At 39.8% G+C, this 13,188-nt stretch overlaps 1 protein-coding gene across 4 annotated transcripts in view; it reads left to right on the top strand.

Annotated features, from left to right (window-relative positions):
• SPON1 (spondin 1) overlaps positions 1-13,188 on the top strand; it is a 391,445-nt gene that overhangs the window by 217,133 nt on the left and 161,124 nt on the right. For all 4 annotated transcript variants that reach the window (XM_064492555.1, XM_031459977.2, XM_064492554.1 and 1 more), the window contains one exon: positions 2,588-2,721. In XM_064492555.1, coding sequence (XP_064348625.1) covers positions 2,615-2,721 — 107 coding nt within the window. In that variant the 5' untranslated portion in view covers positions 2,588-2,614. The remainder of the gene's footprint in view (positions 1-2,587; positions 2,722-13,188) is intronic.

The raw sequence follows: 13,188 nt of genomic DNA, 5'->3' as shown, positions 1-13,188 counted from the left end.
CTGACCACTACTTTTCAACATCATACTGGGCATCCTAGCTAATGCAACAAGACAAGAAAAGGAAATAAGAGGTATACAGATTGGGAAGGGAAGAAATAAAGTTGTCTTTGCAGATGACATGATTGTCTACATAGAAAAATCTGAAAGAGTTGACCAAAAACTTCCTGGAGCTAATAAGCAATTACAACAAAAGATTAATGATTGCCAGGGGTTGGTGGAGGGGAGACTGAATAGGCAGAACACAGAGGATTTTTAAGGCAGTGAAGCTATTCAGTACAATACTACAATGGTGGATATATATATATAATTATACATTTGTCAAACTCCACAGAATATATAACACCAAGAATGAGCCCTAATGTAAACTATGGACCTTTGTGATGATGTGTCAGTGTAGGCTTATCATTTCTAACAAATGCCTCACCCTGGTGCCTGATGTTGATAATGGGGAAGGTCGTGCATGTGTGGGAACAGGGGGTATATGGGAACTCTCTGTACACTCTGCTCAATTTTTCTGTGAACCTAAAACTCCTCTAAAAATTTTCATTTACTAATTTTTAAAAAGTAGCTCACCGTATGGAGAAAGTGGAGTTGGATCCCTTCTCCATCAAATTAAAAAGTAAATTCTAAATGGATTAAAGAACTAAGTGTGAAAATAAAATTATAAGCTAATGGAAGAAAATACTGGAGAATATCTTTATGATCTCCGTTGTTTAGGCAAGATCAAAAAAAGTGCAAGCCACAGGAGAGGTATTGATAAATTTGACCAGATGAAAGTTATGAAAGAATTCCACAGGTAAGATAAATGTCTAGGTGACAGAAAGATACTTGCATAGATGAGCAACTCATATCTAGAAAGTCCTATAATTGACAAGAAAAAGACAGAAAAATCCACTGTTAAAGATTGTGTAGGCAGTTCACAGAAGGAGAAGCCTGATAAATTTATAAAGAGATGCTCCAATTTGCTAGTATTAAATGAAAACAAGATACTACTTTACATCCATTGGATTGGAAGCCATTTGAAAGTCAAATAGTCACAAGTACTAGTGAGGATATGGGGAAATGGGAACACTTGTGCATAGCTTATACAGAAAAGTAGGTACAGCCATTCTGCAGGACAATCTGGCAGTACTTAGTGAAATTAATATGATTATATCTGTAACCCAACAACCAAGCAATCCCACTACATGGTTTATATTGCTGAGAAACTCTCATATAGTTGCCTAAGCCGAGCAGCAAGAGGATTTGCATTACAGCAATGATTGTGGAGGAAGAGAGCTGGACACCAGCTGAGTGCCCCCTCACTGGGCGAGTGGATAAGTAAAATGTGGTCTGTGCATGCAGTGGAGTCCTAGGAGGTAGTTGGAAGCGGAGAGTTACATTCACATGTAGTAACACTGACATATCTCAAAATCATAAGATTAAGTGAAAGGAATGTTAAAATACAAAACAATTCTATATAACTTCAAGTAAATTATATACATATATATGTATGTATGTGTGTGTGTATATATGTATATATTCAGAAGGACATATGTTAAATACTCAGGAGTGAGTGCTAAATAGAAGAGGAAAATGGGAGAAGTATAAAGAGTGTAGAGATAAACAAAATGTAGCTTTTGCTTTGTCCAGTGATAAAAATATAAGGTGACAATTTTTTTTACCCACTTTCCTAAAACAAAAAGAGGAATTAAAAAATGTTTTAAGGAAAATAAATGCAGTATGGATATAATGATCTTGTTAAACTGTATTTGAAAATTAAATGAGTAATTCAGGTGAAGCACTTAGCTTAATACCTAGCCTATACTAAACACTCAGTAAATGTTATCTATCCATGTTATCAATGCTACATGACACAGCTACTATCAGTCAGTTGGGGTTGGCATTTAAGACCCATTGGATTTAGCTGATTTCCCCCAAAAGATCCTTCCAGGTGGAATAGTCTATGGTTCTACCAGAGGGATGGGCAAGTCCTAGTAGCAGACCCAGAAGCAAGTAGGGGAAGTGCTGAGAATAGCCTTGGGAAATGGGAACGGCCGCCAGCTTTTTTTTGCAGTGTCATAGGAAAACTTTATGGTTAACTTGGGAGAATACTAACATAAAGCACAAATTAAGAAAGGAGAGACTGCAAAATAAACAGTGCTATAAAGCTGGGTGACTTTATGTGTTTTGGTACACTTCCTCCTAAGCAACATTTTAATTTCAGGTTATAAAATTGAATCACAATGTCTGGGTATAGAGTGTTTGCTTTGGATTACCCTCCCCCACCCTCCTCTTTCCCTGAAGTGGGACACAGGTTGTTGTAGTGAAATGAGTAAGATCATCACCCAATGTGGCCTGTTCCTGAAAGTGCTGACCCCAGATCCTGGTCCCAGAGAGCAGAGAACAGGAGCAAAATCCTTGCCCTTCCATTAGTTCGACAAGCATTGAGTGCGACTCTATGCCAGGCACTATTCTGGTGTCTGGGGGCATAGAGCTGCTAACAGAAAATGACAGATTTAAAAGTAAAATTATGGAGGTCAACACGGTAACTTCCCAAAGTGACACTGCATTTCAATGTGTTTATTTTTCCACCGGTTTTCCATAGATAATAGATGAAGAAGAAACACAGTTTATGAGTAATTGCCCTGTTGCGGTCACCGAAAGCACCCCACGGAGGAGGACAAGGATCCAGGTGTTCTGGATAGCGCCACCTGCGGGAACAGGCTGTGTGATTCTAAAGTAAGTCAGCATGGAATCCTAACACTTCCCTTCCCTATCCTTCCCTTCCCTTCCCTTCGGCCTCGTGAAGACTTCATCGTGTGGTTGCAAAAGGAAAAGTGGCTTTACTGGGATATCGGACAAGTTGTGTCACGCACCGTCTTTGGTGAAGTGCTATAAAAAGAATCAATCACCTGAACCACTATTTTCCTCTCATACAGTGATTCTGCTGTCCACTCTGTCTTCCTAGAGATAATGATCCTAGGGCTAGTTAAGAAAAATTATGAACCAAGTGAGGATAATTTTTGGCTTCCTCCATCTTGAATTCAATACCTAGTATCCTTAAACTGTGCTAGGTGGACCTGAGACCCAACTGTAACCTCCACTGGCCCCTGGATCTGCTTTATGGCCCTATTTTCTTCCTCCTTCAATCAAAATTGTGCTCTTGTACTTCTAACTCTGGGTCCTCCTAATCCTCCTTTTGGTGAGTTACAATAGATGGTAAGAGATGTTAGCCAGCTAATGGTTTCCTCTGAAAAGCAGCATTACCTCAAACCTGCATTTCCAAAATTGTATGTGATAGAATGATGTTCAGGGAGATGTAAATAGGAGCAAGAAACCAATTTCTATGGTTAAGTAAGTTTGGAAAATGCTGTATACTGTATTCCCTTCTTGCAAATTCATAACATATATTAGCATATTGAAAGTATTACAGAGTCCTGGCAAAAAGAATCTGTTTAACGTGGTTTTACCCAGTATTTCCCAAACTTGACTGCAAAGCTCCTTTTTTTTTTTTTTTTTTTTTTTTTGCCGAGACATCTATTAACATTCAGCAGTTTGAGACATGCAGCTGTAACCTCTTCTAAACAGATTTGAAGGCTGTATAAAATGATGCTGGGAATTTTAGAATTTCAGACAGGCAAATAGTCATGGGTAAATGGGCAGGGCTCCAATGCCAACATCCAAGATGTCATTTTTCCTGGAGGTAGGGGCTGGAAACTTCCCAGCCATCTTCCTCTTCTTTAAATCCCCCAAGACCTTATTCATGTATTTGGTTCATTTGTCTGCACTGCTGGCAGGTGGACATTTCAGTACACTTACTACTGTGGTTAACCACAGCCTAGTGCTGAGAAAAGGCTGATAAGGGGATGTTCCACCTAGGCACTTCAGTCCCTGCAGTTTCTAGTCAGGTGTGCCTTGCTTACGGGGAAAAAAAAAAGCCCACAGAGATCTCTGGAAGCCTCAGTCCATTGACCATATCCAGCCCTGTCTTGGCCTCATTTTGCTGCCATCTGTCTGGACATTTTTTTTTTCTCAGTTTAATGTAAGCTGAGCATCCTTCCTCAGAATTCTTGAGAAGTTTGGCTTTTGGCATTAATCTACATTGGTGATTTTTTTTTAATTTTAGCAGTAGAATTTTGTTTAAATGAAACTTTACATATAAATCCCAATATATAACGTATTTCTAGTATCTAGTTGAAATGTGGAAGAGGCCTTGTAGAAATAAACAAAGACCACTGAAGTGAGAACAGAGGCTATTTATCGAAGGTTTCCTACATAGCAAGGAAGTCCGCTGCCATCACTAGCATTTGGCGGAGACTCAAAGGCAGGCAGAGGGGTGGGAAAGCTCTATAGTGGAAAAAGGGGAAGATTGCAGGTACATTCTGACTGAAGAGTGTTGGCATGGGGAACCTGAAAGCAGGCTAACTAGAAATGGAGCATTTTATGTGATTGGTTTAGAGAACATATTTGGCTTTCTCTGCCTGATCCTGAGCTGGAAGTAGAGGAGGCAGTGGGGGCAAAAATTAGAGTTGGCATCAGTGGCCAAGTTCTAACCATTCTGGGCTGATGGCTTCAGAGGTGGTGGCTTCCCAAGTCATTTAGTGCAGAGGGTTGGGGGTCAGAATTTTATCATCATTGTCATGTAGAGCCTGGCCATTGGCCATTGGTATGTTCAGTCTCTCAGCTTGGAGACCGGGCTCTCAGTTTCACTTGCCAGTACCCACACCCCTGCCCGTGGCAGCCCTTCCACTAGCAGAGCCTGGGCCTCGCCAACATCAGATCTATGTGTTGGGTCCTCCTGCTCTAAAAATCCATATCCCTCTGGCATAGATCTCTGGTTTTCTTTGATTGATTGTTTTCACAAACCAGAAGCATTTGATCTTCCTGGTGGAAGCCAGAAAGGCATCTCTCATTTACCCATTAACAATGAACATATGTGAACATACGTTTATCCACTAGCAATGAACAAATGCGGCTTGTTCAGTCACTCATTCTTTCAGCAAATGTAACTGAGCTTCTATTTGCACAGACATCCAGAATATACAGGCAACTGAGGTAAGATCTTGATCCTCAAGGTTCTCAAAAGCCAAATGGAGAAGAGAGAAAGGGACAACCAATACCTTCAGTCTACCAGGAATTCAGCCACACATCTAGCAGGCTTTGTCTAACTTAATCTTCAAGACAAACTTCCCCCTTTTATGCAGGAGGAGGCAGGTCCCAGTGAATCAAGCAAGTTTCTTCAAGTCACACATCCATTTAACTCTATAGCCCCATGTTATTCCTTTCTTTTGTCTTTTTTTGAAGGAATTATATATGTTACAATTATTCACTAAAGAAATAATAATTTTATTCTTTTTTTAAAATTCAAGTATAGTCAGTTTACAGTGTGTTAACTTCTGGTGTACAGCATAGTGATTCAGTTATATATATATATTACTTTTCGTATTCTTTTTCATCATAGGCTATTACAAGGTATTGAATACAGTTCCCTGTGCTGTACAGTAGGGCCCTGCTGTTGATCTGTTTTATATATAGTAATTAGTATCTGCAAGTCTTGAACTCCCAATTTATCCCTTCACCCTGCCCTTTCCCCACTGGTAACCACAAGTTTGTTTTCTATGTCTGTGAGTGTATTTCTGTTTTGTAAATACATTCATTTGTATTTTTTTTTTAGATTCCACATATAAGTGATAGCATATGGTATTTTGCTTTCTCTTTCTGGCTTACTTAGTATAATGATCTCCAGGTCTATCCATGTTTCTGCAAATGGCATTATTTTATTCTTTTTTATGGCTGAGTAGTATTCCATTATGCATGTGTATATACCACATCTTCTTTATTCATTCATCTGTTGGTGGACATTTAGGTTGCCTCCCTGTCTTGGCTATTGTAAATAGTGCTGCTGTGAACATTGGGATGCATGTATCTTTTTGAATTAGAGTTTCCTCTGGATATAAGCCCAGGAGTGGGATTGCTGGATCATATGGTAGCTCTTGTATGAGCTGTTTGTATATTCAGAAATTAAGTACTTATCAGTCACTTCGTTTGCAAATATTTTCTCCAATTCCATAGCTTGTCTTTTCATTTTATTTATAGTTTCCTTTGCTGTGCAAAATCTTGTAAATTTAATTAGATCTCATTTATTTATTTTCGCTTTCATTTCTATTGACTTGATAGACTGCCCTAGAAAAACATTGCTAGGGTTTATGTCAGAGAATGTTTTGCCTATGTTCTCATCTAGAAAGTTTATGTCTTATCTTACACTTAAGTCTTTAAGCCACTTTGAGTTTATTTTTGCGTATGGTGTGAGGGAGTGTTCTGACTTCATTTATTTTACATGTGGCTGTCCAACTTTCCCAACACCACTTACTGAAGAGGCTGTTTTTTCTCCATTGTGTATTCTTGCTTCCTTTGTCAAAGATTAGTTGACCATAGGTGTGTGGGTTTGTTTCTGGGCTCTCTGTTCTGTTCTATTGATCCATGTGTCTGGTTTTGTACCAATACCATGCTGTTTTGATCACTGTAGCTCTGTAATATTGTCTGAAGTCTGGGAGGGTTACTCCATCAGCTTCGTTCTTTCTCTTCAGTATTGTTTTGGCTATTCTGGGTCTTTTGTGATTCCGTATAAGTTTTAGGACTATTTGTTCTAGTTCTGTGAAAAATGTCATGGGTAATTTTATAGGGATTGCATTAAAACTGTAGATTGCTTTGGGTAGTATGGCCATTTTAACAATATTAATTATTCCAATCCAATTGCATGGGATATCTTTCCAAAGAAATAATAATTTTATAGGTAAGATGTATATACATTTACATTGTGAAATTTCAAACAATACAGAAAATAGCAAAATACAGAAAAAGTGAAAACTCTGTGACATTTCTCCCAATGAATCCCAGAATCTTCTACCCAAAAGTAGCAATAGATATCAATTTAATATATATGTTTTTTTCTATGCATTTTTATGCATATATAAACACATAGGTACCATTTACACAAATGGTATCATGGTCTACATGATGTCCTGAAACTGAATGGGTATTCAGTAAATAAAATGTATTAGAGACATTTCCAGGTCAGAACATATGGCTCTCTCTTTTTTTTAAAGTGTTGCATATAATCTGCTGTGCAAATGTATTAGTTATTCCACAATTGATGGACATTTAGATTGTTTCCAGTTTTTTACTATTACAAATAATGCTATATAATAAACATCCTTATCCATGCCTCTTTGAGCAAATGTGCAAGTTTTTATCCATGGTAGCTGCCAAGAAGTGGGATCATAAGGGATGCACATTTATAATTTTAATATACACTGCCAGATTTTCTTCCAGAAGCTTGCCAACTTAAACACTCTCCCCGACTGTGAACAAGAGAGCCTATTTCCTTACTTGCTCAACAGCTCTTGATGTTTATCATTCTTTAAAGTTCTGCCAATCTGATAGTCAAAATGATATCTTCTTGTAATTTCTATTTTCCTGATTACTAGTAATATTATAAGAATCTTTTCAGATCTTTATTCCATTCCTATTTCCTCTTCTGTGAATGGCCCATTCATATTCTTGTCCATTTTTCTAATATTTCTTTTAAAAATTGATTATATATTTCCATATATTTATATAAGTCCATGTATATTATATGTATATAATACATTTTATATTATGTATCTTATATATAAACATATGTAGACATATGATTGTATAGATTTAAAATATATTTATGTTTAAAAATTAATCCTTATGTATGCAGATAATAATACTTTGTCATAAATTTCAAATATTTCTCTCCACTTTCTTTTAACTTTGCTTATGAGTATCCAGTCATCCAGAAATTTGAAATTTTGATTTTAATTAGATGTATCCATCCTTTCTCTTATGAATTTTGATTCACCTTTTATAAAAATAATCTTCCCACACCCAAGGTTATCAATATATTCCCATATTGCTAATATCCCTATAGATTTAAAAATAAACTTATGTCTTTAATATTCCTGGGATTTAATTTTATGATTAATTTGGTATCAGTAAAATCAACAGAAAAATAGATGGCATGCTGAATATGAGGTGCCAAAGGGTCAGTTTAATCAGGGGTCTTTACAACGGTGTGGCCAAAATAACAGTGGAAGGAGCCTTTACCACCCATGCTGGAAGGGGCAAGGGGAGGGTACAGAGGACAGGGCAGAGAAGACCACCATCTCCCAGGAGCTGATAGCTTTGGTTTTGGGAAGCTACTAGCCTGAGGTGATCCCACAGGAACCCCAACCTTGATTCTCTGTTGATTCTCCCATTTGACCTTAGCTCCAACCATGATGACAATGAAGCCCATTGATAGAGTCCACACAGCTGCTCCCTTCCTGCAAAAACCAGGGTGCAGAAGGATGGAGAAGGTATCCAGAGGGGCAAACCAAAGCTGTCCAGCACAGACGGGAAATCATAGTTACCTGTTTTTCTCAAATTTGCTAGTTAGTTGTTCCACATCCATTTATCAAACAGTTTGTCCTTTACCCAACTGTTTGAAATGCTACTTTATCAAATATAAAATTTTTATACAGGTCCGCTGTGTTCTGTTGATCTTTTTATCTATTCCTGCATGAAACCCACACTGTTTTATAGCATAAATTTTTTTATGTTTTGACAGCAAGTCACCGCTCATTAATCTTCTGTTTCAAAATGTTCATGTCCATTCAAGCAGATTCATAATTCCAGATGAATCGTAGAATAAGTTTGTTGTGTTCCATAAAAACTTACATTGGGATTCTGAATGGTGCTGCAAACCCTACAGTATGTTTTCTCAGTTAGGAATAGGGAATATCCCCTATTCAGGTCTTTTATGTCCCTCAGGAAAGTAATGGAATTTTTCTTCATTTAGACTTCACAGTGTTGTGAGGCTCCCCCTCCCCCCAGGTATTTTATACTTTTATTGCTTTTGTGTATAGGCTGTTTTTTCCTAGTAAACTTTCTAATCATCGATTTCTTGTGTTAAGGAAAGCTACTGATTCTTATACCTTGAGTTTGAGCCTGGACATTACTGAACTCTCTTGATAGTTCTCACAGCTTAATTTTTCATTCTTTCGGGAAATAATGAACAAACATACCTTTGTTTCTTTTTCATGTTTTAGTTTATTATTGTTCACCTCTAGTACAATATATGAATAGTGGAATTCATGCTTATTTCTATTTTAGTGGGAATACTATTATAGTTCACTTTTAAGTATACAGGAAGTACAGGTTTCAAATTGCTGCCTTGAATCAAGTTGTGACACACCCTTTATCTAGCTGAGACTTTTCCTTTTTTTTTTTTTTTTTCAATGTGGAAGGTGATGTTGGGGAATCCAGTCAACCACCAGTATTCCATGTGCACCTGCCACATGCCCACAGTAAGTCAGCACTGAGAAAGGCTCAGACTCTCAAGACACTTTCATGAAGTCTAGTTGTGTAAGTAAAAATAACATGTGCAGAAGTTAGCAAGCCCAAGACAGACATGAACTGGGGACAGATTAAACATGGTTAGTCAGAAAGCAGATGAGTGAGGCATGTAATAATGGGAACACCAGAGCTCCTTAGAAAGCTGAGTTTCTATTTTGAAGGCAATACTAGGGTTTGGATAAATGGACAGAAGGGAAGAGGTTATTCCAGGTAAAGGGGGTGGACAGAGTGAAAACTGAAGTGAGAACTTGGAGGTGAGAGTAAACATGGTAGCTGTGGGAGACAGTAAACAGATAGACTTAGTGAGATTAGAAGGTCTTTGGGTGCCAAAACCCATTGCTAAATCATGGAGGTTCTCCAAGTTCCAGGGGAAGAGGTTAAACTTGGTTAAAGAGGAACAAGGGAACCTTTAGTGGGTATTAAAACAGTGGATGGACATGCTGGGAGGCAGGTTCGCTAAAAAGTTAGTAAGGTTGCTTAAATATGGCAGCAAAGTTCAGGAAGATGAAAGAGGAGATGCCAGCTTTATTGCAGGGCCCTCACTTGCAAAAGTGGGCATTTGTGTTGCCCTGTTTGGGTAATATTCCTAGGAGAAGGCAGCCTGGTAGGATAAGCTGCAGAATCTGCAAAATGCCTGTAGATGATGACAGCTCTGATGCCTACATTGTTCGTTATGTCCTTTTGCCCTGGAGGGCGGGGAAGGGAAGCACATAGCAATTATGACTTTCCTTTTGGCACAAACCTGACACCATTTCCATTTTCCATTTGGATGCAAAGATTTGAACATTTCTAAATTATAGGCTTTCCACGCAGCCCTCCTTATAGCTTTCTTCCTACAAATGAATGACCCAGCACTTCAAGTTTCCCTGACATGCTACAATGGTGCAAACTGTTACAGCAAAGTAGCAACTGGTTGAAAGATAAAGCCTCTGTGAATAGAATAGATAGATGTCTCCAGACTTTCTGGAGGGTTTGAGGTGTGGGTTTCCTTACTCTGGAGGAGACGATCACTTGGTGAACCATTTGAAGAGTTCAACCTTATGAAACAATGACTGGTTACAGGCAGTAATAATAGCCCCTAGCCAAGCCCTGCTCTAGGTGCCTTACAAATACTTATTTAATCCTCACAGCAACCCTATGAAGTAGATACTAAGGAGGATGCTAAGGCACAGAGAGGTTTAGTAACTTGCCCAGGGTCACAGGGAAGTGACAGAGCTCTTAGAGTGACAGGGGTTTTAAACAGAAGCACCTGGGCTCCAGAGTCTGTGATCTTAACACTGCCTTCTACCATTCAGACAGGTGCCACTGGGTCAGGTTCACCTGCAAGTTCTCCCTCTTCCCCAACATCATTAGTTGCCAGATGTTTCTTTTTTCTCTCACTTGCTTTCCAGTCACTGCCTTATTCCTGACTTCTTGCCTCACTGTTGCGGGAACCTCCTGCTGCTCACCCTGGTTCCTTGCCTTCTGGCCCTGCCGCACACAGGCAGAAGGCTTGCTGTCCTCAGATGCAGCTGAGTCCTGAAGGGGCCACTTACATAACAAACCTGAAGGGGGTCCTTGATCACCTTCCAGATAAGTTCAGAATCCTGATCAGAGCATTTACATATCCCCACGTCCTTTACCGGAGTCCCTGACCAGCCTCTTCATCCACTGAATCCCTCCATGAACACTGTTCTATCATTCTTGTCTGCTCACTCTCTTGGTAACATTTATTGAGCACCTCTTGCATGCAGTAAATGAGGACTCAGAGACTGTCTCTGAGAACATCACAGTCTAGGGGTGAAACACAAAAACAAATCAGGTCCTTCATCTGCATTTCTGAAATCCAGAAAGCTCTAAAATCCAAAAGATGTCTTCTTAACTCATTTAGGGCCCAAACCTGCCCTGAACTAACTTGAAGTTATTTATTGTCTTTTAGTATAAATATGGATGTGTTTGGTGCTGCCCAAGACCCTGATGGGGAGGTTACAAGAAATACGGAAAGTGCACTGTATTGTCTTTCTGAAATCCAAAAATATTCTGATTTCTGAGGCACTTCTGGCCTCAAGGGTATCAGATAAGGGAACTTGGCTGTCTGACGGGAAGTTTGGTCATGGAAATACCACTCAGTGTGCTAGAGGAGTGCAGAAGAGGCAGCCCTCTCGCAGGACAGGGTTTTACATAAATGTTAGAAATGGGCCAGTGAAATAGCCTGTTCTCAGCTGCTACACAAGCTGAGAGTGTATTCAGAATTCCCCATCACCAAAGAATACGCCAAAATTCCTTAGCATGGGGTCTGAGGTGCTTTGTGACTTGTTTCCAACCACCTTTCCAGACTCATTTCTAGGTGGTACTCCTCCCAACCCAAGACTGTGGACTTCATGGAGGAGGGGGTAATTTTCACTCATCTTTGTGGCCCTAATGCAGGGGTTTGCAAATGACAGTCTATGGGCCACATCTGGCCCACTGCCTGTTTTTATAAATAGTTTTACTGGAACACAACCAGGTTCATTCAATTATGTATTGTCAGGGCTGCTTTCATGCTACAGCAACAAAATTGAGGAGTTGCAACAGAGACCTTATGGCCTACAAAGCTTAAAGTGCTTTTTAATCCAGCGCTTTATAGAAAACAGTGTACTGAGCCCTACTCCAGTGCATGCCCCAGCGCTGGGAACTCAGTAACTGCTTGTTCCTGGCCTGGGTTCTCCTAAAAGCCCAGCTGAGACATAGGCTTATGTGCAGGGAGTTTGTTTGGGAAGTGATTCCAGGGAGGAGGAGGTGGGGACAGAGGGCACAGGGGTTATTCAGTCAAGTGTTGTTGACCTGGCCATCATTGTAGGAAACTGGTGCTTGATCCTCCTGGGACCTTTTGAGAAGCCTTATGACGTGTCTCAGAACAGTGTGCCCAGGAATTAAGGAGGAAGCCATTATCCATTGATTTTCATTCTCTGTTGATCAGTGGAGGGAGTCCCACAAGCATTAATGCCCCTGCACTTCTAGGCTGCACATGTGTGAACGTTCATCAGATTCTGAACATATACTATGGCATCAAAGAAGCTCTAGACTAGGAAGCAAGAGGTATACCATGCAGACAAGGTGTGTATCATCCAATGACAGTGGACAGAGCTGCTCGTTTCAACAGTAAATGGAGTCGGAGTTGGGATGAAAGGATGTGAAGAGGTGCATAGAGATGCTCAATGCATCTACTAGTGTGAATAATAGTGTAAGTAGCTGACGTTTATGCCAAGCATGATGCTAGGTGTATTGAATGCATTATCTTACTTAATCCTCATTAAAGCCCTATAGGGTCTTTACTATACTATTCCCATTTTGTTGATGAGAAAACTGAGGCTGAGAGAGTTTGTATTCAGGGTAATAAAGCAGTTAAGTGATAGAGCTGGGTCTTAACCCCACTTCCACCCGACTCCAAAGCCCTTGTTCACTAGTCACCACTAAGCTACATTGACCCTCCTACCCCCACCTTCTGCCTCACTTGGTCTGTGAAGTCTGGAGGGGCAGAGCCCCTCCTGTAAACCAGGGGGTAGAGGACTGCCTGTGGGGGAAGATGTTCCCCAAGTGAAGAAATGTCATTTGGAAAGTGGAAAACAAGCCCAGGGACCTGGCAGGAGAAAGGCTTGTTAGTGGGAAGAGAGGAAGAGTATTAGGAGGAATTAGCCAGCACTCGTAATACTTTGTAATTTCATGGAGCTCACCAACTCTTTTTATCTTGGAAGGAAATAACATAGAAAACCCACATGTGATGACTCTGTGTGTGATTTAGAGGAAGCTGGCAGGATTAGGAGG

This window comes from Camelus dromedarius, chromosome 12 (assembly GCF_036321535.1).
Source record: "Camelus dromedarius isolate mCamDro1 chromosome 12, mCamDro1.pat, whole genome shotgun sequence".
NCBI classification, from domain to species: domain Eukaryota; kingdom Metazoa; phylum Chordata; class Mammalia; order Artiodactyla; family Camelidae; genus Camelus; species Camelus dromedarius.
This window is presented reverse-complemented; position numbering and strand designations above follow the sequence as displayed.